The sequence below is a fragment of the Mizuhopecten yessoensis genome, unplaced genomic scaffold (assembly GCF_002113885.1).
Source record: "Mizuhopecten yessoensis strain PY_sf001 unplaced genomic scaffold, ASM211388v2 scaffold10045, whole genome shotgun sequence".
Classification (NCBI taxonomy): domain Eukaryota; kingdom Metazoa; phylum Mollusca; class Bivalvia; order Pectinida; family Pectinidae; genus Mizuhopecten; species Mizuhopecten yessoensis.
In genome coordinates, this window is record NW_018408351.1 from 198224 (window position 1) to 225308 (window position 27085).

The 27085-nt window shown below is 33.6% G+C and overlaps 1 protein-coding gene across 2 annotated transcripts in view; it reads left to right on the top strand.

Moving 5' to 3' along the window:
- The window catches only part of LOC110459370 (sonic hedgehog protein A-like), an 82273-nt gene that overhangs the window by 31641 nt on the left and 23547 nt on the right, over nt 1-27085 (top strand). For both annotated transcript variants that reach the window (XM_021511591.1, XM_021511590.1), the window contains exons 2-3: nt 3840-4111; nt 16587-17601. In XM_021511591.1, the coding sequence (XP_021367266.1) occupies nt 17302-17601 (300 nt within the window). In that variant the 5' untranslated portion in view covers nt 3840-4111; nt 16587-17301. The remainder of the gene's footprint in view (nt 1-3839; nt 4112-16586; nt 17602-27085) is intronic.

Genomic DNA, 27085 nt, shown 5'->3' on the forward strand with positions numbered 1-27085 from the left:
ACATTTAAGGGTGTGTATTTTTTTAATATGATTGGTATTGTTATATAAAGGTTTGTGTAATGCAACATCCGCCATATCCTGTTTTCCTCATAACTTGAACACAGTCATAGTTAATGAGATCATCATGCTTTGTAGCTTTAAATCAATGTATTAAGAAGAAAAAAACAAGATCATAGGATATTATTGAGCTGTCTCAGTACCTAGGCTGTGTGTCGTGCAGTTTGATTCTTTACTGTTTGACAGAAAACCAATATTCCTGTTCTCAGCATATTTTGTATGATACTAGAACTGTGTTTTATGGCGTTCTCAAACTAAAAACTAAGACACAACATAGCAACTTAACAGCAATATGTTAGTGTCTTTGAATAAATGCGGGGTTAAGTTGTATGTTTCTATGTGATTATGTTTAGTGTTACTATATCAATACGACGATTATTTTAACTTCAGTCTTGAAAGCCCTCACAGCAATTCCAGTCTTTGTTTTCTAGATGGTCTTGCTTTTATCTTTCATATTTGGGAATTGACGGTTTAATTATCTGTGGTTTTTGTGAAATTATTCCCATGACGAATTTTATGATAATATATCGCCATCGCCGTTATCGTAAAACTGGCATCCACCACTCCGGTTCTCAAATATAATATACAGTTTTGATATAATTGTGATATTAACATCAGGATAACTACCTATAACAAGTCACGACGGGAGGGATGTTATACGTGTATTACCTGGAGACATTACAGTGTGTGTGGCTGTAGCAATTCATTTAAAATTGAGCTAATTGATTATCATAACCTTGTGTGTGTGTCTATGTATGGCCTATTTGGATTTTAATATCAGACGAACTAGTTAGGAATATACATCTAATACACATTGTCATTATAGTAATGTTCGCCTTTCTATAAAGCCTCTATTTTTGAGTTGGAAAACAAAAACGACATTACCATCTTGCATTTCAAAGACGTCCTCTCGTACAGGATAATGTAACCGAGACAATTACTCAATATAAGCTTCACTGTTTTCATCAATAATTCATCTGTTATCGTTCTGCTTGAATCTGTACATGTTCCAAAAACATATCGTTTGATGTTTAACAAGACTTATATAAGATAATAATACCATTGCGTATAAAATTGTAGGTGAAATGTGTCTAACGTTAGACCGTTTCATAGCAATTTAAAGCGATGAAATGGTTAAAACAATTTCACAACATGCATTACAGGAACCTCAATACCGGCGGTGATATATTTCAAGTTTATCAAATTAGAAGCGCAGTTCCTAGGGATGTCTCATAGGAACCAAAAATGTAACAATGTTATTATGTTTAAAAAAGCATTGGTTTTGTTTTTGTTTTTGTAAATTATTGTACGTGACAGTTATGTTGGAACGTGTAAAGTTATATCTATTGTAATGTGTACGTGTGTTAGAACAGTCATGGTGATTTATACTTATAAAGCATTAAAAATGATGGCACCAGACACGGGGTAAATGGAAATGCTTTGAAGTCAATATCTGCCTTTAAATTCAAAAATGATTTATAAGCAAATGTATTATGTAACACGTGTTTTTTCGATGAGCCTACCGTTTTACCGCGCGCATTAATCTTAACTGCAGTATGAGAGCGGTTCTGATTGGATGAACGTGTGCTGCCTCTCTGCCAGCCTCCGTGATCACCGTGTAATGTATGCCTCCTCTAACTCCGTTATCATACGATCGACATCAGTAATAGACTGTATCGTAATTCACAGCAGCTAACAGCTATGTAGGCAAGACAACATATTTGTATATAAAAGTTATTTTTATTATTTTATAAGGACGGACTATTGTTTATATAATTGATGTACATAACGATATTGAAAATACATTTAATTCAATAAGTAAGAAAAAAATCATCTTTTCATACAAAAAATATCAAAACTTCGATTGAACGACGTTAAAAATGAATAAATCTAAAACCCAATAAGTGTACTTTGCAAACATAAAAAAAAATGCATTTAGCACCGATATTATTTTGAAAAAACTTATGACTGAATTTGTTCTAGCTTTTTTGGTTAAAAAGTAATCAATTTTGTATCTGCTCTTTTCAAATATGTGTTTACCATTTCATCATTCACAACTGTGGTACGACATTTGTTTGGCTTTGGTGCTCATTATTACGATAATTGATCAGGGAAGTGCATTTCTGATACCTTAAGACGCCCAATTGTTAAAGGTAACGGTTACATCTAAAATAATCTATAAGGCGTTAATGACCTGGACTGTATGAATTAGTGTTAAATGACTCATTTACAGTATCTTTATGAAAAAATGCTGCGTATTGTAGTGTTGTCGAAGCCTGGGTACATAATTGTGTATATTTACAAGTCGAAATAATGACAAATCATCTGACAATATTCAATACAGGTGCTTCTGTCGCACGTGCGAGGAACACACTGCGTTGCTACCGACCAGTCATTGTTCAAACCACACTTTGTGGTATAAATAGGAAAAGTGACATAGATGCGTATGTAAATGACAATAAATCAATTACCAGTTATATAAATACAACAGAAATCATCCAGTAATGATGCAGGGTGTCGAGGCGTATGTCACGAACAGAAACAGAGCATGTGTCGCTTAGGATTTCCATTATAGATATTCTTGGTATATTACTCATCCCAATCCTATACGTGAGAAACAATAGAAGAGAAATGATATTTTGAAAGATCAGTTTTGGTCAGTTACTATATACCAGATTAATGCCGTCTTTCACAAAGATAAATAAGTCCTTAATGAGAGGAAATAGAAAAAATCTACACTCCTGCTTGAATAGATATTACGTTGTGAGAACGTAATAACTAATAAATTTTCCATTTCTATATGTTTTAAGTAAATAATTCCAGGACGAACGATATTTGGTATGCCGTATTTAACTCCTGTTTCGAAGAATTTCATTTCTAATCAGATTTATTGCTCCTGTTGTTGTTTTCTTGTTCGATAACGGTGTTCATCTTTTGTCCTTGTGTTATGACTCTGTGGTATATATTGTGAAACAATAATGGAAAAATTCATATCTAGCAAATGTGACCCAGAAAGACTGTCCCTATTATCATTAACGTCTTTTTCCCCCTGGAACTACTTTAAAGATTTTACAATAAGCTCGTATGGTGTGTATGTGATTTTCTTCACATTCATACTTTCATTAACGTTGGATAAATTCCGATTCAATCCCTAAATATATGATATCTTCACCGTCTCCACATGACCGCTGCAGTGGCGAGGACGTTAAACCAAAACAAGAAATTACAAAGTTCACATCTACGTAGTGCTTTTTCATTATTGCGATATAAACATTGATGCCTAAAAAATTGCTTGTTTCATTTGGAAACTAAACCTGTATACAAATAATCATTTTCTGCAAAAGAAACATTGTAGCTACATATAAATCTAAAGACAGGTTCATGAAGCTGAACACAAGCTTTTGTTCAATGTTGATAATAGATATTAGGAACATTTGCCCTATCTGTGAAAATTGGTAATATAAATGTTATTATTGAGCAATTTAACGCTTGCCTAACTATGTAGATAACTGTTGAAGAGGTGCTAAAAGCCAGTAGTTTCCATTAAAGTCGTAAAACTCAATTTACTAAGCATTACTCAATACCTACGCAACTACCAGGACAAAAGCTTTCTATACGCACATTGTGTCTGGGAAACAGGCCCGGTTTACACCAGTTTACCTGTGAAGCTCTTGTCATTTTTTATTGTTTTCCCTTTAAAGAAATATCTGATTATGATAAGATTATGCAAACCCTGTTTATACATACATATAAAAAATCTTTTGTTTTCTCTTTACTTTCAGATTTCACAACCAAGGTCGCCATCGCTTCTATAGGAAATATTTGGAAGTCTACATGAGTAAAATGAATTGATGCGAACGATAAACTCAAAGAAAAAAACTGCTATTATAAACGTTTTAGCACGAAACGTTCAGAATCTGATTCTTTCGTAGACAAAACCCTGGCACCTATATATAGACTTAAAGCTTTCGTTAACCCAGAGAGCCAGACGCTGTCGAAAATTTCACCTGTTGAACAGCCAGAGGAAGAATAGAAACAACACAGGCTGAAGAAGGTAACGTTTTTATACTATAAGGTCTAACACACTAGCTAAAATGTCATTGTATCAGCCATATTGTTTTTCTCTGATATTGTAAAACGGAAATCCCATTTCGAGGGTTACTAGAAATAATACTTTGATGATCTAAAGAAAACTTTAAATCAGAGCAAACAACATACTCATATTGCGTTCTAAGTTACCTGCTTTTATTTCTTTACGATGTAAAAAGTTGAAACAAAACTTTTTTATACCCGATTATGTTAAAACTACAAGACAGAAACTGTTAAATTTAAATGGTAGATTTTCCTAAACTATACTCCAAAATGTTGTAATATAGTTAACATGACCCAAAGTATCTCTGAACAAAATTAGTGTTAAAAAATAGTTACCTGTTATCGTCTTTATTTATTGCAGCATTATCACATATATTTCGTTCGTCAACTTTATTTTTAGTCGATTAAAACATCTTGTTTGTGACAATAACGGCAGTTTACACCTGATGGCTATATACAAGTTAAGATCCATCGAATTATGGTAGAATTTATTTCAAAACTTATCAACTCAATCATAAAAAAGTTATATATCTGAAGACATACAAGTTAAGATACAAGCAAGATCGATTACACTTTTGAGTCTTATGATTTACGACATTCCAAGGAACAAGTATAACAAGTCGTTATGTTCCATGGTCTGCTCTTTGAACTTTTACACAGCATTACTGATATGATAGTTATATACTCTAAGAGGCCTTGCATAATTTCGACCACATGTCAACAAGGTGTTTTTTCTTTAATATTGAGCTCACTATTGTAGGTTAGGTAACATGAATCACTTAAACGACTAGGACGTAAACACATATATGTAGCTATGTTATAGAGAAAACCGAATTAACTAATTTCCCAAAGGTTAAAAACAAAAGGGAAGTGGATAACTGCATAGAACAGCTATAGCAAATCCAAGGTTGTTAGAACTGAAAGTCGATTGTCTGTCGATCATCTCTGAGGTGTTACCTCACGTATTGTAAGTCTGATAACGACGGCCTCGCTACAGCGATCACTGTGTTTACTTTGTCTTTTCATCTTCCACGATTTCAAATGTCAATGACTTTTTATTCAGCTGCCGTTAACTGAAATTCCATTTAGCAATTGTTTACCGTACAACACTCTCCAACATGAACTTTTATTTGACTTTTAGAGGAAGATGCAAACAGGCTTTTTATCTGTCGCCATGGAAGGGACGTAGAGGCATTGTTAATGACATTGTCGTTATCTTGTAACTGAACATGAAGCATTTTTTTGTATACATTATTAACTCGTTATGGAGGGTGCGCAATAGGTTCCACGCCAAGTCATCGCTCATGTGAAATTGAGCAAATGACAGGCGTGCACGGTCTGTTGACACTACCAGTATCTCGGCCACTCACCTCCCTCCCTGCTGGTTACAATTTTAAATCAGCGGTTCTCGGAGTGTCATAATATAGGGCTCTTCAAATAATATTTCACAAGTATTCATTTCTTGTATAGTTATGATATATATTGTACGTGTGATATGATACTTTCAAATTCACTAGGACTAAGTAACGCTTTCGATAAACCACAGAATAATGAGAATTCAGAAAATAATGAAACGGAAAGAATTGATGTCCTTACGCAAAGTTTGGAAAACTAAGGGAATATGACTAAATCCCAGAGTTCATCTGATGCTTTGTCAGTAAAACCAATAAAATGCTTTTAATAATCGGTTTTCATCCAAGTCGTTATAATGGGATAATGGGATAACTATTAATTGATGCTGGAATAAGAGATGTTTGTGTGGAGAAGTTAGGTAAATTATTCACTCAATTATAAGTTACGTTGTAAACACACACAGATAAAACAAATCAAGAAAAATATAAATGATGTATATGCATAATCAAAAATGAGATAACTAGCAATTATTCTTTCACATTGATATACATAATGTTAACAAACATGCAATGTTGAGTTTTGAATATGTTGCAACTTTAAGAGAGAAAGCTAAAAACTAAAAACTCGAATATAAAATCGGTATTTTACTTTTTAAGCAAAATAAAACAACAACGAACTATTATAAAGGTATGTAACCTCTACATGTCGCATGCGATGCAGAAATCGTAAGTCGAACTGAATGCCCGCAGTATATACTGTAATGTTAACGCGGTAAGAAATTCCTGACTTTTTGTAAAAATGAAAACACACTTTTTTTTTAAAGTAAACATATGAGAACACTGTTTGTCATGCTGATACAAAATTTGCTTTATCTTCAAATATAAATGCACTTGCCATACTCTCTAACGTCACCGTGCTTAAAGTCCGACTCAAGCTGTACAGAGCGCGGGATTGTATCGACCTGCGTATCTATTACCCAGGCACAATGTCCGCTCACCGATATACATTAACTACCCGAAAAGGCCTAAAAGCGGTCTTCTATGTACCCAAACCCTTCGGCAGTCTGCTAGTTGATGCTTGACAAACAACAGTAAAATTTATTATATTTGTTTAAACATTGAATAATAAACATCTCTCTTTAGCGTTAAGTCGATAAGCATCTGTATCATAAATCAGGTAGTCGTATAAAACACAAGCACGGCTTTGGTTTACGGGTCCTTTGGTCCGTCAAGTGAAAAGGGTTCTCTTCTACCCAGGTGTTGTGTTGTTAATTCCTTAGATACAGTGTACCGAGTATTGTAAGTCTCAACACGGTAATCCAGGTATATTTAGGAGAGCAGAGTCGAGTATGTTGGTCTCGGAGAGGGCCCTAACGGTCACCCAAAGGTATAAGGGAAATATGAGTACGGTCTAACTTAGGGACACCATTTACTGTCAGGGTAATGTTTAATGGAGATGCAAGTACGGTCAGTCTCGGGGAAGCCTATCTTAATGTAATGTTTAATTTTGAGTACAGTGATATTCAAGTCGGCCTTAACGGTCTCTTAGTGAATGTGAAATAAAACGAAAACGGTTAAGTCAGGAAGGGGTCCTAACAGTCACATTTATTTGTGAGAGGAATTCGATGACAGTTTTACTCTTAAATTGTCAAATTGCATTCTTCATTAGGAAAATCCGAGCACAGCAAGTGCTCTTAAGGACGCCAAAATGTCCAAACGAGATCCGAGTACGATTATACTCATGTAGGGCCATACCGGTCCATAAGGGAACTCCGAGTACGGTTAAACTAACGGAGGATTATATCAATCAGCATTAAGTATAAGTGTATTCCGAGTACGATAACAAATTCGTGGACTCTAGGGGGTCCTAACGGACATCTGAAAATGTATGAGGGAGAACCAATACGGTTAGGTCTTATTGATAGTCCTTACAGTCAGCTAGATTGACTGGGATATTTTAGTACGCTTAGTCTCGGAGATACATTAGGGTTCCCGGCTGTATGGTGAAAGCTACATATTTTCATAATTTACAAGTATTCCCGTTTTGGAATTTGATACATTTACTTACCAATTTTTGAAACAGCACATTTATTGCCAGAATTTTCAAATATGTCGCATGTTTTGGATTTTGTGAAACACAAAATAAAATCCGATTTTGTAGCAGACATTCAAGTAAACTTCAGAATAGGTATTTAACAAAGCTTGGAACCATATACGATATGATATTAATTGATGTTTTTGCCATGTAAATGATAAAATATATACAAATGTAGGTGCAATTATCTACACATTTTATTAAAAACAACAATTTATTCCTACGTTAGATACATCAAATTATTTTTTTATTGTATATAATATAGATTAAATAGGAAATTTACATTTGTTTGAGTTAAATCCGTTTTTTCAATGACTTAAAATCAATTACTAAAATCTAATGGGAATCTGTTTCTGATAGCCCACTTTGTAGGTAATAAAGTGGTAACTATATACTGTGTTAAGTTCTCAGGAGCAGAGGTTGTAATCGCGTGTTAACCGTGTAATTTATGATCCTTTGTGCCTTGTGAATATTGAATAAATAATCTAATTATTTTGCACTACTTGCCACGTATAGTATCACAGAACACTAGTTTTTGGTGCTATACATGACCAACATTTTCCACATACTTGATCAGTAAAAAACTATTTTTATAAATAAATTATTGTAGTATATAAACAGATTATAGATGGCGATTGGTGATAATTATTCGGTGTTTCAATGCGTCACGTAAGCTTCCCCATCCACCTGGACCAAATAAGTACGCATTGCCAACTTGAGCCTTTACCCTAAGAAAATTCAAGGTAGTTTTCGCTTTGTTCTGTTAATATATATCAATATCTTACCGACTGAGGAGATTATTTCGGAACAAGACAAGAACAATTGCATCCCCTTTATTTAATTCAATGTTATATTATAATAATGTTTGAGCTACGTGACGCTCTTCAGGGCTGAGTCTGCTAGGTTTGTCCCAGTATCTCACGTCTTTATCGAACAAGGCATCTGTTATCGCGTGTTTGCACGGGAAAACGTATAAACAATGGCTCCATGCAAGGTTTTCTGTTACCCTTACTGTGATATCTAGATGGAACGCCTTGTATATTATAGATATTCATATACCCGTATATCAGCGATCTGTTAATCCTCAAACACTGTTATAGGCTAGGCCAACCCAGCCAGAGCCCCAGAGCAAGGGGTGCACAGAATGGGCGGGGCTAGATGCAGGGATAACATTACCACAGAAAAGTGTTCGAGACGAGCGTTCATTTAGGTCTGACCGATGGAACACAAGACTTTGTCTGTCTTTACCAAGAGGGTGTAAAGGCTGGGGGAGATCGTTATCGATCCCTCAATGAACTGATTCGTATAGGCAAAGACGAGTAATAAAAAGTGCTTCGGCGATCAAACCACAACTCTAGTTTTTTCATCATTGGTTCTTTATATATCATATTGTATTTGACGTCCAGGAGAATCGAACTTGATCGTTTTACAAGGTAAGAACACCATAGTTAGAGATCTACACCGACCTATTTTATGCTTAGGTGTCGTTATGTTGTTCTCATGCCATGGAGTTCAAAAGTCATCAATATCAGTTTGATTCTGTGAACTTTTATAATGTGTTGATATAGTGATACATACGGCACACATCGCACGTCGGCGTGCGTGTAACACTTGTTTGAAGTAGGAGAATGTTTGAGACTGTACTATGCACACCCATAAAAAATACATTAGGTTTTGTTTCATATTTTTGTTAAGTTATAATATGTATTAGCAGATTCTGACTAACATATGTATATAACCTAAGTATTCAAATAATCTCCAAAAGGATTGTGTTTAAGATTATGTGTTTGGCTTATTTGATATATAATAAACTATCTTATAGAAAAGCTAAGCGTTATACGTACCTCCCTTATTTGATCGTACCTGAACCGTTCCACAGGTGTAATGCTTGGTAATACCTCGTGTGATATAAACCATTTATAATGAAGACTAGCGATAGCGGCGGTGAATCATCATATAAATTGTCTCGATTACCTCCTTTAATTAATACCAATAAGTAAGTGTGCAGGTAGACATACATGTATAGCCTACTGCTGATCTCAAAGTTATTTTTATCTGTTTTATCCTGTTTTTTCAAAACAAATATAAATATTGTCAGACAGACTTTTCCTTTCTGAATATTTACTAAACCAGTAGACTGTGTGCAGGGTGTCAACATCTCACACTGATGAAGACGTGCACTCAACTGAGCAATAAGCTTCCTCAAAGAGTTCATCGATTGTACGATAAAAAAAAATAGGGCAATTTTCCCTCAGACTCAGTGGTTTTTTTGGTTGTCAGTCTTGAATCTTGTTTCAAGAAAAGTATATTTTAAAAGCACAGCGAGCATAATTATCTAATAAAAGATGAGCCGAAACATATAAAAGCATTTTTATACCACAGGCATCGAACATTTCTAATCTTTAAATAAAAAAAGAGAATATTACTACATTAGACCTCACAAAGGTGAGATGTCTGGGATATCTTCTTGTCTACAATATTAGTATGGAGAGATAATGTGTAGCCAACGCATCAACAGTTGTGGCATCCCCACAAATAAACGTTACATGTATTACAAAAGAAATTAGTTTACCGGAAATATGTTTGCATGAAAAAAAAATGTTAATAGAATTTTACTAGATCTTTTGTAGGTTAACCAAACACATTTTTATAATTGTAACTTTATAATATAAAAATGTGTTTGGCGTTAGAAAACATCCCTTTCAAAAATAATTGTATGTAGTACACTGATAAATGTAACATTAACAGGTATTAGCGGTTTGGATTACACTGCCATGGTATATATTTTCATACTTGTATATGTCGTGCAAGTACTAGGAATACAAACTAAGGAAACATATAAAGAAGTATGTTTTTCATGAAGATTGGCGTTTGGTAGTGTTGTGATCTTCAGTATGGTATAATTTGTGGACTGGTGATGGTATGACTGAAAGTGTATGTATGTTATAACTAGGGTTAAGTAGAGTATCACTGTTTAGTTAAGTATGATGTTTACGAACGAGGAATAAGTATATCGTGAGACTACGTTATGTTCCCAGTGTCAAGAAGCAGGGTATATTTATGGAGTAAGTACAGTACCCTTATAGGGTTAAGTTGGATAACATTATTGGGTAAAGTAGGGTATTTTTATGGGGTAAGTACAATACCCTTTTAGGGTTAAGTTGAATAACATTATTTGGTTAAGCAGGGTATCTTTGTGGGGAAAGTACAATACCTTGAAAGGGTTAAGTTGCGTTGGGTTATACTATTGGGTTACGTAGAGTATCCTTGATTGGTTTAAGTTTGGTTACATTATTGGGTAAAACAGGGTATCTTTGTGGCGTAACGTTGGGTTACATTATTGGGTTAAGCAGGGTTACGTTGGTTATATATTACCCTGATAACAGCACTATGACATTATGCAGAATACCGCAAAAATGATTAATGACTTTTTGCCATGACAAGTTTTATGAGTGAAACTTAATCCGTTAATTTACAGTGAGTTGTAATCATTTAAGGTTCAGAAACTCAGCATACCACTTCTTATATGTGATGTACTTTTTTTTATTAAAATATCAAAATATCCATCTACAAATGACAAAGAACAGAAACCTTTCTTAATGCGATGCAATAAGATAATTTTAATGAATCTATAATACTAATTTTGAATTATATATTTATGTTCATCATATCATAATACTGATATGTTCCATAACGCTTTTACGTAGCTTGATAAAAAAAAAACATGCCGATAAATGTGATGTAAGAAATAAAATCCGTTTTTGACTGAAACAATTTAACTAAAGTTGAAAAGACACAAGAAAAAATAGTAATTCAGGACTTTCCGCATTCAATACATTTTAAAATGTTCGCTAAATCTAATTTTTTACTAAGCTTCCAATTTAAAATGAATTTCTGTGTCAGCGGGATGGCGTGTCAGCATAATATTACCATGAATTTGATTGCAGAATGTAATTTATGTGTTATATGTTTGTGTTAAATGTATTTATTTCTTCCTGAAAGGCACGTCTGACGGAAAAGGTGTTAAGGTGTACTATTGAGGGTGTAGTTAGGTTTTGTATGTAACGAGGCCTTAAACACTTCTCATTAGTCCACAATAGACAGAGTGTTCCGTGGTGGAAACACTACATCAATTAATACATTAACCCTGTAGTTGTTAGTGGAGTGGTAACAACAGATAACATCTCATAAGCTTTAGCACAGAATGAAATAATTGATTTGTTTTCTGTGTCTACCAATTTCTAAAACTATGTAAATCTTGTCCATTTTCATAGTTTGTTCTTTGCTCGATTTAGCAATTGTTTAAAAGGGTAGACTTTGTATTTCATATGCGATTTTTTTTCTGAATTTATTGTTATTATGTTTATCAATAAATGTCAGATTGTTACCATTAATATATGTACAGTCTTTGCAGCTAAATCAGAAAATACTCAAGTAGTTATGTAACAAAAATAATTTTCCAAAATAATTAATACATTATCGGTGAGACTTATAAAGGTATATATGAAAGGATGTTTAATGAGATTTGTAGAGAGCTTATGTTGTCTATTTCTTTCAAATATCAGAAACGCATACACATGTATAACTGAGGAAAAGGATGACAAGATAAGGACTGCTGTTATCGGATGGAAAACGTCTTGTAATCTTTGTGTTTATTCGAGATAAGCAGACATTTTTTATATATACTGCATACTGTGCCGCACAGCGACCAGTTGCAAAGGTAATAAATTACATTGGCATATCGCTTTATCTCTTACTGGATAGAGACATGTCAATTTGTGTGTAAGCAGACTCCTTGAGGGTCTACACGTTTTACGATCTCACCAGTACGTTAACTGGGGAATATAAAACGTATTTGAGTTTAAACGGTTTGGAATTGCAATAATTATCTACGTCTATAAAAAAAATCTGGATACACGGTATCGTAAACAAATGCCCAGATAAAGATGATCAACCCTATTTATTTAATGTAACCTCCATTTTACAGAATATCTATACTTATCTGACCTTCTCCAATGAGTGGCCCCAACAAGATAAAAACATTCTCTATATTGTTTAAGGTTAAACGAATTTATTTTCCCTTGATTAATCGTGTAAAACTTAACTTTGCGTACTTTTGTTTAATTATAAAAAGGGTACAGATATTAAGACTACGATTTATATCCCCGTGTACTCTACGGTTAAACAGTCGCTATTCTCAATTGATCCGATCAAAGACAAATGGTGCTGTTAAGTACAATATACAATTATTCTCTACTACCTTATAATGGTATTCCTCGGAAAAAGTCATTTAACGAATTTTAAACTTGGAACCTTTTTACGGAGACTTAAAACTTGTTTCCAGTCCGACTACACCTTTTTTATGACGACTTTGATTATAAATGTATCCGTCATATTTTAATACCGTTTGTCGTAATTTCTCCCGAATTGATTTTAAATCTTACTTTCTTTACTCTGCAATTTATTGTATTAACATTTTGTTATGGTGTATATGTCTTATAAATATATATGGTTATATTATCGTCTTTGGCATAGGTTAAGATATATATGTATTACTTTTCGCAATCATCAATACACGAAAAAAATATTCTTATGTTCATAACAAAAGAACAAGGACATTTTCATATTAAAATTAAAATAAGATTCTGATTTATGATTAAATGTTAACTATCTATATACTATATAACTGAATAATGTTTACTCAAGAACACAATATTTCAAACTTTCAGATAACGTTAACACGCATTACATGTGCAGGATTAGGGTTTTTGAATGTTTGAAAACTACAGTAATCTTTTAAATTTTGCTTACTTTTGAATCGTTAAATATTTCAGTTTTCAGACCAAATACTAAATTTAGGAAAACTAGAGATAAAGATTAATATCAGCGAACATCACAAAGCAGAGTCAAAGTGCCATCTTTATTAAGGCTGAAAATAGAAAACGCCAACAGAAAATTTAAGAAAACAAAAGAGTTCACATAAGAGAGGACGAAGTGCACTTTATAACTGCCTGCGTATTGTTACTATATTAATCTGAAGGATAACGCTTAACCCGACTTAGCCCTGGTGCCACGGGGTCCACGGGTTAAGTCGCTTCACTTCAAACACCTTAATGTGCGTATGTATGTGGAGGTCTAGACTGTTATACTGCTTGAGTGTTAATCTTGTTCCCGTTATTTCCGGGTTCATTTCCATGATAAATGTATTGTCTAGATCAGCGATCGACCATTCCTCGCATAGCATTGACTGACAACAAAGATAGTCGACCATTACAGAAAGAAGATTTTGTTTTCTTTTTCCTATTTTTGACAGATTCATCAACTAGATTTGAATAATATTTTGCTCTGCAAAATCAGTCTTTAAAAGAACATTGATTATTAAATACTTATTATAAAGTAGTTATTTCGTCTTTTTTCCTCCTATCAAAGATTGCAATTTTAGAAGTATGTGTAACCTTGATTATTTAACGTCATCCTAGTTAATCAAATATGACGACATCATTACTATGGTAATAACATGTTACTATAATTATACGAGGACTGATTCACATAGGTACCGTTGTTCTACGAGGTTTTAATTGCTATATTATCAAGTAATAATCTATATATAAACACTAGTGGTATGGTACCACTCCTACACTTAACTTCAACACATTGGTCAGTAGCTCGTGGGTTAAACACATATCGATCCTTTGTGTATTCTATGACAATAATTTCCGGTACATAGTAACATAATGATCTCTACAATTTCATGATTTCCGTGGAAAATTCCAGTGACGTCATTTTTATAACCAAATCCATTTGAACAAGTAACACGGATAGCAACGCGTTCGAAGGTGATATGTTCTTTGTCAATAAGTAGGTACACCAAATTGGACTGGATCTCCTGGTCCCTCTCACTATCCTTAAGGTGGTGTACATTGATAAATTGATCTGTGTACCAATCACTTCTTTAACCATTTCTTTATTGACCCTCACGATCAGTCGCTGTCCGCTAAGTAAATGCTTCATGGCTTATCCTACCTCGCCAATAATAACATTGCTAGTTTGAACAGTGGACAGGTCACTCTACACGAGTATGGTTGATTAATACATTTAAATATTTACTTGAAACTAACAGCGTTTATTTCAAAAGTATTGCTTACGATCCGATGTCAACACGCTACTATATATACCATCAATCTTAAGAAATGCTGTCATCTTGAACATTTGAACGATTGTGTTATCTTTTTATATTATGTCAAGTGTTACAAATTGTGTTATTTTCTTACATCGAGTGTTCGTGATGTTTGTTATACGTGTTCAATGTATCAAGTGAATGAGTAATTAAAGCATACTACGCCTAGACCATGGCATTGTTATAGTCAATATATTCGATCAAGACAACGGTTTGGTATACATCAATAATATCGGATCTAGACAACACTATGGTTTGTATTCAATTTATCGAGCTTAAATGACGCTATAATTTTTATGAAGAATAATTGACATAGACGACGTTATGATGAAAATTAACAATATTCGACCTAGATGAAGCTATGATTTATGTATTATATGTATTTTGGCATTTTGTATTTTGTAATATATACATTGGTCTTTGAAATGACCATGACTGTATTACATTTAGTGGTTTATAACACCGTAATGGTTGATGTAGTTTGGAGTAACTTTTATTGTATTAAAAATGCTTTCCCTTGACTATGCTGTAGTGAATATGAGGTATTTTTTACCAAGATCACGCTAGGTTGATATCCTTTTTCTATTGGTCTATCTGGAACCTTCCTAAAAACATATTTATCACCTTGTATTATGTAACTGCCACGAATGATTAATGTTGTATGTAGTAAGTTTTAATTGATGCTCTCTATTAAGAAAAATAAAAGTTTACATCCCAGTGAATAAGATCAATTTTTGCACAAAATATCTATAGTACAATACGATATAATTTCGTGAGAAACAAATATAACAATTCTGAAAAGTCGAAGCTTGTAAGAAATACAAAGGAGCTACATTTCGTTTAATTGATAGTTATTTGCTTAGTTAAACAGTACAATTAAAGAAGACGGGCGTTTCAAAGTCGTTAAAAACACTCAATAATAATTATTGATTTTCTCGGAATGAAATACTTGTCTTCGTTTATATATTTTTGTTTGAAAATCGTTACTTAATACTATCTTTCTATCTGAATGGCGACAAAACGTAATTTTTTGGTTGATGTATCTAATGTGTATGAAATATCATTACCTTTCTCTCGCATATTTATCCATTAATGATCCTATTATAATGATTCTTAACCGTTTACCAGTGAACAAAATACATATCTCAATGTAGAATTAAAAAAGGTGACAAAGAAAATATTCGCGAACTAGTAAAGCATATTTTATTCCAAATATAGCAATGGTTCCATCTAAATCGTGTTTGATAATATCTGTGAGCTGTAATTTTATAGCATATCACATAAAAATTTCAAAAATGAATTTCAACAGATCTCATAGATGTCTAACATAAAGAATTGTGTGTTGGCTATCGTGTGGAGATTGAGCTCGAGTGTGGGAACTCACCATCGAACGTCAAAAGTACACATTCTCTCTCTGATACGGGGTAATAATCCACCACCTTGTTAATTGTCGTTCTAGTAGAAAATATTTTCCATTGATTTGTTATTGAGTGGTAGATCATCCATGATATATTGAAGGTTTTATCAGATAGTTTTGTTTTATTACATTGGAGATTAAGATATAGTTTAGTTTTGAACAACGGGTGTGGAGGTGGGCGATGTTGACTTGGGAAGCGAGCAATACGTCAATCACGAGTATGTATACACCTTACCCCTACCTGGAGGCCTGGTCAGGAGAAACACTGTAGACACCTATACCTCTTATCATAGTCCAACCGTTTGGTTGGAATCACTTTAAATACTATCAGAAGCTAGTTTAACCTTTACCTGTTGAAATTCTCTAGTTTAAAAATATATTTTTTTCCTTTTTCAGCTTGCTATACCACCTGTGTTTCGCTGGATGAATGAGCGAGCCAGTATGACAGACAGGGACTCCCGATCTTATCGGAGGCGAACGTAGAGTGGGCAGCCTCTACAGTTTTTTCTTTACATGACAGCAGTGTCAGAGCGGCGGTCACACGATCCAATAAGATTTTGCTAGTCGCTTTATATGTCTAGGTATGGAAGGAAGGTGATTTAATTACAATATTCTTACCAATCAGAGTGCTGTGGTCTAGGGCTCTTATAGGCGACCTTACAATCACTGACGATATCATAGACCACTGATCACACTGTTCATCAATCAATCACATCGGCGCTTAGCATAGGACACTAGGAAATTACCTCATCTCATTTCTACTTCATACGCATGAAATTATCAACTTAAGTTTGACAGACAGCATGGCTTTTATTTAGTTATTGGTGATTGGATTATAGAGGTACACTACCGTCTTGTGATGTCTCAACGATCAGTAACAATAGTGAACTGGACTTGTATCACTGATGAGTATGTTTCTAAAAAGGGCTAGCAACTAATTATATACGTAATTCAACGGAAAAATTAAAATTATTTATTAACATTTTACTTATTTAATGACTTCATTACTGCAGAAGTATATTAAAGATCATTTCTCAATTTATGCATATATAAAGGGTATTTTGTGATAATTTTCCCTGAAAGATTTAAAAACCGTGTATCAGACGCCGGTATGTACAGTCCGACGTATCAACGATTCTACACAGGATTAATCGTGTTCCTTGTTCTAACGGGGCCTTCCCTTCAATGTGGCCGGGTGGTCGGCAAAAGGAAAAGACCTGCAAAAATGATCCCCTTGGTTCACAAACAGGGAGTGCCGAATTTGTCAGAAAACACCATAGGAGCTAGCGGACTTAGCGAAGGTGTCATCACACGAGATGACCCGAAATTTAAACAACTTGTCACAAACGAAAACCCCAACATAATATTCAAGGACGAGGAGGGCAACGGTTCTGACCAAATAATGTCACAGGTAGGTACTCTTTTATCTTTCAAGAGCAACTTTGACTTTCTCCTTATTTAAACATGTATTCTGCTACGTTTGTCTCAAAGTAGTTTAACTTCAAGTGATCTAATCAAAAATCAAGAACACAAACCGTTATCCGTTAAAACAGATATCAGAATTAGAACTCACCTTGCTAGACACGGCTTCATGGATAACGATGGAAATATTTGTCTATCAAATAACGATTTTTAGAAAGACAAATCAAGGGTTAAGAATTGTACCAATATGCCAGGTTCTATTAAATCAAAGTTTAAAGACAGGTTAAAACGGTTAGTTACAGGACTTGTGTATGACACACGTTTACGGTATTTGCAATCACGACAGACAGCGCCGTTATACCCGTCAGAGACGTTCTGGTATACCATGGAAGAACACGTAGGAATTTATCAGATTTCGTATTTTTTATTATGAATCAGATTAGTGACTTAAGGATGAAGTTATTTCTTGGAACGAATTTAATACCTAGAATAACTTTAACTTACACTACTATATTAAGAAGCTATTGAAATCGTTAAAGTGTCTTTCTTCTACATGAGATAATAACATTATATCGGATGTTTACATATCTGATCTGCCTTGAAAAATATTCAGTATGGCTGTTCAATCGAATGCAAGGTATTTAGCTTTATGGTAATGCAAACTCCACTCGAGAGGTTACTGGAAGTAGGTACAGTAGGACGTAAGCAATATAGTCATGACTCTCACTGCAAATAAAAACATTTATCTTACAAAGTGTTTAATCAATGTTCACAAGAAAGGTTATCAAAGTATAAATGTGTAGAAATTTTAAAGTAACAAAACAGTATGTATTATACAATTTACCAAGAATAGCGACATGAGAGTAATTAAGGGTATTTTTCAGTTTGTTATTCACGGACATTAGAACTGTAACCATTATATTAAACAACATTACTTTTATCTGTTATCTGTTACTTCACAATTGACCCATTGTTGGGTCTTCAAACTGTCTCCCTCATAGACAAATCACCGCGTACCAGATAAGCGTCTATTGGAACCGACAAGTACGAAGCACCCTATAAGATTGATCAAAACCTTCACGTCTGGATCTTGTCAAAATATGTCAGGTTCATGGAGGGTTTATTGGCGCGTTAAGTGGTATTAATTAAAATGTCCTAAAACATGTGATTTTTGAGAGGCCGATCACAGCACTAATGTGACGTGACAGCTCCGTTGAAAAAACTATCCAATTCACCATATCCTGCTATCTAGTCACCCGCTATACTGATTAGATTCTACCTTGGTCACATTTAACAGTAAATGTCAACACATTATCCAATATATCAAAAGTATACAAATCCCTCATTTGTCGAACGTTTCCGTATAGCGAATTTTCATAACTAAATTGTAAAACAAATCATAAAAAAATCAAGGTAGATTCATGGTACGCTTCGTGAGCTCAAAAAAAACTCAAACTTTGGTTATGATTTAAGTAATCATGATAAAATTATTTATTCAAAGTTGTATGAATGCCTAGGCATACGACGCTCTTTACAACGAAAAAGTTATGAAAATCTGTTTTTAATATCTTATCAATAGTATAATAAATCCGAGCAGTTATATTGAGTTCTGTTCTCAACTACTCAAATAAATAAATCTATGAAACTTTGAAAAAATATAATTAAGAAAAAAGAAAAGGATAACGCATGCAAGGACATAGCTAGTGTACACTGTAGGAGACCAGTTGTATCAGACAATTACTAAAAACAACAGAATACCTTACCAGTTGTATCAGACATTTACTAAAAACAACAGAATACCTTACCAGTCGTATCAGACATTTACTAAAAACAACAGAATACCTTACCAGTCGTATCAGACATTTACTAAAAACAACAGAATACCTTACCAGTTGTATCAGACATTTACTAAAAACAACAGAATACCTTACCAGTTGTATCAGACATTTACTAAAAACAACAGAATACCGTACCAGTCGTATCAGACATTTACTAGAAACAACAGAATACCTTACCAGTCGTATCAGACATTTACTAGAAACAACAAAATACATTACCAAGTGTATCAGACAAATACTAGAAACAACAGAATACTTTACTAGTTGTATCAGACAATTACTAAAAACAACAGAATACCTTACCAGTTGTATCAGACATTTACTAGAAACAACAAAATACATTACCAAGTGTATCAGACAAATACTAGAAACAACAGAATACCTTACCAGTTGTATCAGACATTTACTAAAAACAACAGAATACCTTACCAGTAGTATCAGACATTTACTAAAAACAACATAATACCTTACCAGTTGTATCAGACAACTACTAAAATCAACAGAATACCTTACCAGTTGTATCAGACATTTACTAAAAACAACAGAATACCTTACCAGTTGTATCAGACATTTACTTAAAACAACAGAATACCTTACCAGTTGTATCAGACAATTACTAGAAACAACAGAATACTTTACTAGTTGTATCAGACAATTACTAGAAACAATAGAACAGGTGACCGGTGGTTTCAGATAATAACCAGAAACAACAGACGTTACCGCTGATATCTGGCAGATAAACAGTTTTACTACAAACAACAGGTACAGGACTATCGCTATAAGGCACAATAACATTATTATCAGACACGACAGAATACCTTACCAGGAGTATCCGACAATCACTAGAAACAGAAACTGAGGTGACCAATGGTATCCGACAATCACTAGAAACAGAAACTGAGGTGACCAATGGTAGNATAGCCAATTTTCATAACGAAATTGTAAAACAAATCATAAAAAATCAAGGTAGATTCATGGTACGCTTCGTGAGCTCAATAAAACCTCAAACTTTGGTTATGATTTAAGTAATCATGATAAAATTATTTATTCAAAGTTGTATGAATGCCTAGGCATACGACGCTCTTTACAACGAAGAAGTTATGAAAATCTGTTTTTAATATCTTATTAATAGGATAATAAATCCGAGCAGTTATATTGCGTTCTGTTCTCAACTACTCAAATAAATAAATCTATGAAACTTTGAAACAATATAATTAAGGAAAAAGAAAATATTAACGCATGCAAAGACATAGCTAGTGTACACTGTAGGAGACCAGTTGTATCCGACAATCACTAGAAACAGAAACTGAGGTGACCAATGGTATCAGACGATCACTTAAAAAGCAGCTTAAGTGGCTGTGGTATCAGACAGTTACTACAAACAACAGTTACAGGACTATCGCTATAAGGCACGACAAATCCTAGAAACTACAGTTTAACTGACCAGTGGTGCCAGACAAGTTAACAGTATTCCTAGAAACGATAGTGTACTTTGCACCGGTATAAGACACAATAGAAGTACTACTTAGACATTAGTGTAATTGATGGATGGTATCGGACAGGGTAACAGTATTACTATAAACTACATAGGGACTTGCTGCCTATAACAATCGATGTTTTATTCTTAGAACTGATTAGAAAATCGTTTACCTTATATAACCTGGTGCTAGGTGAAAGCTGTCTTTGATTATAGTGTAATTACCCATGTACCGTCTAGAACCATGTCCGCTGATGAAGATAAAAATGCATGATCATCTTCATGAATTTAGAAATGAAAAAGTTCAGAATTCATATTATTGATATTGATTTTTTTATAGTAGGTTTGTATGGTAGAATCAATGGAATTGTTATTTGATGCAAAGTTAGTCCAAAGGAAGTAAATCCATAAAATATGGTTTGGCTGTTTTAAGTTCGAAATAAAAAAATTAAAAAAAAGTTGTGCATAGATTTTGCCCTGATTCTACGCGAACAAAAATAGTAGGTTTATTTTAACAGTGATTAAGTTAAAAACTGCCTATACATTCACATTTAGTGACATCCTAGTGTGAATATCGACCTAATTTTTATTTCAACTCTGCTCCCAAATATAACACATTTGCTAGACGAGAGATACTATCAGGTAAGTGATTAATTTTTTCAATGTAGGATTTGCTGCTGATATTTAAAAGACCGTTTCCTCTAATTGGAATATTTGCAAGAGAATGATAAATGTGATTTTAATGAGCGAGCTTGTCTAAGTATACCCAGCCGATTAGCGAAGGCTAGACTCTATACATTTCGATTGTGTTACAGACATAACAATACTTATCGATTTCCAGTTGTGGACTGTATAATTGTTTCATGTCATTATATCAAATAGATCTTATCGCCAACGTTCCTGCTAGTGTTGACGATATTTGACATAGTCTCTGACACAGTTAAAAAAAGGTGCCACCAATTCATGCGAATGTTTTTTAGCATCGATATTAAGCACCTAACAGAGAATTAGCATCACAATATTACAGACACAATTGCAATGTGTTAATAATGATGAAATTAGTTTCAAGATAGAAAATTACTAGGTGTAATTTTTTATTTATTTTTAATCTTACACTGCATTCATAAAAATGTTCCAATAAATTGACAAAGATAAAAAAAAAAAAAAAGATGTTTTTCAATGCAGGTTGAGTGTCAATAATGCTGTTTCATTAGAAAACATTTCAACAAGAAATGTCAGAACCAAATGCTGTTTGATATCGATACGTTGATAACAAATAGGGTTACATCGAAGCTCTGTCAGACAGAGAAGGTTTTGGGATTCAAAGTTGTCAAGTACATGTAAATGGATTTTAATATTCAACTCCTTGTATAACTGGTTTGATTGATTGTTCTAATTTATCAAAAACAACACGCTTTACAATAGACGACTTAAAACATCAAGTAATAAACAAAACCGCCATCCTTGAGGTAACTATGCGGTATTTTAATTGAAAATTTTATGATATATCTGAGAGTAGAAACAAAGTACAAGTTCCATTTGACACACCTTAGGTGATGACAAATAAATTGCCTAAATGACATTAGAGTACACTGTATACTGGTATAACTGTTGAGATGGACTTGTTCCACTAATTTAGCGGCACAAATTATAAAAACATAATCATATTGGTAAAGATATTTACGTTCTCAATGTAGAAAATATTTTCTAAAGTTACTTCTTCCTATCTAACATTTTGGCCTACTTTCCTTTCTAGCAAATACTAGAATAGTATGTTGATTAAATTATAAGGGAAATATAAGGGAAATCAGTAACAAAAATTACAATTATCAGTACATAAGTATAGGCCGTGTGTGACTTTCACACTGATCAGCACCTGTATCTGACGTACAACATCTGGTGGTGAAGTAGTTAACAGACAGGGTGTCAATGACAGGGTATTGATCAGAATTTCCCGCACGGACACATTAGTCCTTCAAACTCTAACAACACAGCATTTATGTATCTTAACGACACTGCCATAAAATGTATATCGTAAAACAATGGATTTCAAAATACTTAAATGAAATCAGTGATGATTTTTGTTTTAATAATATTAGGATTGAAGTGAAGTAAACCTTCGAGTTATATAAAAACAATATCCGGTTCAGCGAAAGCGCTTGCCGATTATACTAGTCTTCGTGTTTTGCTTTATTTATATATTTAAATATATATATATCTTTATTAACACAATATAAACAGGCAGTGACAAACATAACTATGCGTATACTTTATGTTCAAGTTCATTTCAATGTCAAATTATAAATGCATGTTTACTCGATATTTATTTGACAAAGTTAAGTTCTCACTAAACCTTTTCAGGTACTGCTTGTTGTACAACTACTTCATTATGAATTCCCGAAGATAAATAATCGATAATGGTTCGTCAATTTAAAATTTATCGATTTAGTTTTATTTTGGTAAAAGGTTAAAGTTTGGAGCGAAATTACGCGAATTCAGTCAAAACAAAAAAATAATTCTTTTGATATTCGAAAGATTGTGCTTATTTAAAGATTTTTTTCAAACCCGATCTCATCTCATGTTAAATAACGAGAATAAAAATTGAAAATGACGCAAACAAAACTTTATATACATTAAAAAACGAATTTAAAATATCAAAATATTTTATAAATGGCATTGCTATAGTCACTTACACATGAAAAAGCATAACATAAACATATATAAGATTTTTTAATCGATACGTTATATGCTTTTACTATTAAAATATATATAACTACAACCAATTAGAATTTAAAAAGTTTTTAAAATAAAATTTGTATCAATGTATACGAAATATATTAAATATTGCCTTCCCTTCTGAACCTTTGCCAAAATAAAAGAGTGTTTGACCTATACAGATCCATCCTTATATCTGATGTATAAAAACATATGACGCGATGTTATCAAATCAACGGAGAAATTAAGTTAAGTTATGAAATATTGCATTCATTTAAATCGTTCATCTGAACGTCAACGTGTTGGAAATTGTATAATAAACACATTTCAATATGTAAGTAAAATACATTGTTTTGTTAGTTCGAATAAATCGATCTTTCGGACATTTGCTCGGAAACGAAATCATTCAGGCGAGAGTTTTATATTAATGATGTGAAATTTCACATACGCTATGTAATGACACGTTTGTGTACAGTGATCACCGTATGAGATTGATTATCAGTGTCGTTCTCTGTATAAAGATTATCGTCCTTTGGATTAAGGATTTTTTACGTATAACTAGACGGGTTAGGTCCTAATACCCGTACATATATACATTTACATGTAATAAACAATACTCACCTATTATCATCACCAGATGCTCTTGTATAATTCAATCCAACAGTTTCAAAAAATACTCACCTGCAATAATTCAAAGATTTCATAATTAGAACCTAGTTTTACGAGTTTGAATACTTTGAATATTCACAACGTAAAGTACTAAATATTAAAATCATTAATATCCAGAAGTTGAATCATATCCAGTAATTTGTGGTCTTCATATATTTGGAATTTCATTTTTTTTCCTCACAACTCAATTAGTTTCAGTTGTCCATTCAACACAGAACTGTTCCTGGGAACCCTTGCCATTACTTGTTTGGGTTAGGGTTAGGGTTAGGGAACCCTTACCATTACTTGTTTGGTCCGTTTTCACATTTGCCTTGCCTCTGTCCAGCGGACTGAGCCCTATGGCCAGGCGTTACCATCAGTTTGAGGTGTGAACAACTGTGAGCTTTTCTCCTTATTGTTCTCCTTTTTAAGCATTAATTCCCTTCAGATGGCCAGCCCATAATACTCAGACCCATGAAAACACACTTTATTAGAGATATGATCCCCAGCGGTCCATAATCTTCGTTACACTGTAATGGAACATAGGGTTATATGTATGTGAAAGCTGGGGAGGCTGAGATTTTGAACTATTTTTTAATTAGACACGTCTTTTGATACACTAGTGCTTAGGGAGTTAATAGATTCTATACAACCCGCCATCATAAAAGCCAGTGCGGCCCTTCGGTAGTCACTCATCAGATTGCCGACTTACAAAGAACATTAGTTTATTTGTAATTCCAATTTCTTTTATACTTTAATAGTATAATATACTTAAAGTAGTTTATATGAACAGTAATTCTTATCTGCCCCTGAAGGGTTCGTAATTGAAATCATATGTATCTTTACTTTGTTTTTTAATAATCTCACATCAACGTTAAACACAATGATACATTAACGGCGACTACCTGTAGTGAGAGCATTACAGGCGCCGGACCACCCTTGCCTGTATGAACTCGAGGCTTTATTTCAAGGGCTTATGTATTAAGAAATGATAAACTAATATGTGAGGATAAAAAAGGTCCTTTAAATATACCACACGCATTTCAAAGCTTAATACTTACATTTGCACACAACTAGAATTCTGCGGTAAGAAATAGTCCTCACACATCATATAATGGAAATTGAAGTGCGAAAATGTTGGTTTTGTTACAAATAAACCAAGCGTCTAATTAAAACAAAATAATGTTTTTGTGGGAACAAAATAACAAACCACTTTCTAGACATGTGCACTTAATTTATATAAAATCAACAAGTATCAAAATATTAACCGACAAAGCTGTATACCACATACCGTAATACAATCAGGATGGTATGTTTATATTCCTACATACGTCGACATCTGCGTAAATATATTTAAAGTGAGAAAACACAGAAACAATATATACATTCGGTTGGCCCAGCAATTCTTTAATTTCAAAATTTGAGGAGAAAATACCGTTAAAATGTATAAAACACTGTTTTGTTGAGTGTGACAACGTTTCAAGCCAATTTGACGCGACGTTGATATATTTTTAAGTAAATGTTATAAATATAATATAAGTCGCCCAATATTTAAATATATAGAGTGCAAGTCACGAGCACACAATAAGGAAAGAATTCTCCCACGATCAAACATTTATCAAACAAAACACAACTGCACTAATAACTTTTGAAAACGAAAGAGCTGCGTTCTGATCGGTCAGATAATGTAAAACTATCAAAATTACAATGTTCCACACTAGAAAAAAATATTTATTAATTTTCAATATATTTCGCTGTTTACAAACAAAATGAATTAGTACCGAATAACCTTTTTTGATAGCAGTGGTCATTGGTTACTTTAATGATGATTATGTAAAACACATGTATATATGTTATTATCAACACACGCATCACTTGTTGAATACACTCAGCATATGATACTCACAACGCTTCGTCTGAAACTCAAAACTACATAGTACCTGGTCCTCACAACTAACACTCACACAACACCGTATATGGCTCTCACACATAATGTTATACCCACACAACACGTCACATGACGCTTACACAACATATCATGTAGTACTCAAACAACACATCAGATATTACTCACACAACAAATGATATAGTGTCCACATTACACAGTATATGACACTCACACACACAACAAACATCTTTGTCTGGCTTCAATATTTATAACCCTTTTCATTCATATAAAAATAACAACCAGATAGACCACTAATTGCAATAAATCGCCTTGCTCACCTGACTAGATCTGAGGCTAGTACAGGTAGAAAACATGTGGTCACTAACAGGGTGTATAGCGGTGGCCTGACCATCACCTTTCACACTGGACAGTCGTATAATGAGTGTATAATATTGATCTAACACCCACAGTTTACAACACGAGATGTGAACACATTGGCCTTATCTTTGAATTTATTTCACTTAAGGCTTTATTCTATGTAGACAGGATTTTATGTGGACAACATATGTATGTTAATTGAATCAATTATATACACTACTTGTCCAGCCCTTCACATGTTCCCTTCTCCCGTTAGCCTCACTTAAAGGCGTCGTGTCCTCAAGTACATTTATAACAAGCTTAGTACATCTACAACAAGCTAAGTATAGCTACATCAAGGTAGGTAGAGTTACAACAAGGTAGGTAGAGTTACAACAAGGTAGATAGAGTTGCAACAAGGTAGGTAGAGGAACAACTAGAATGATACAGTAACTATAAGGTATAGCTACATCAAGGTAGGTAGAGTTACAACAAGGTAGATAGAGTTACAACAAGGTAGGTATGGCTACATCCAGGTAGATAGAGTTAC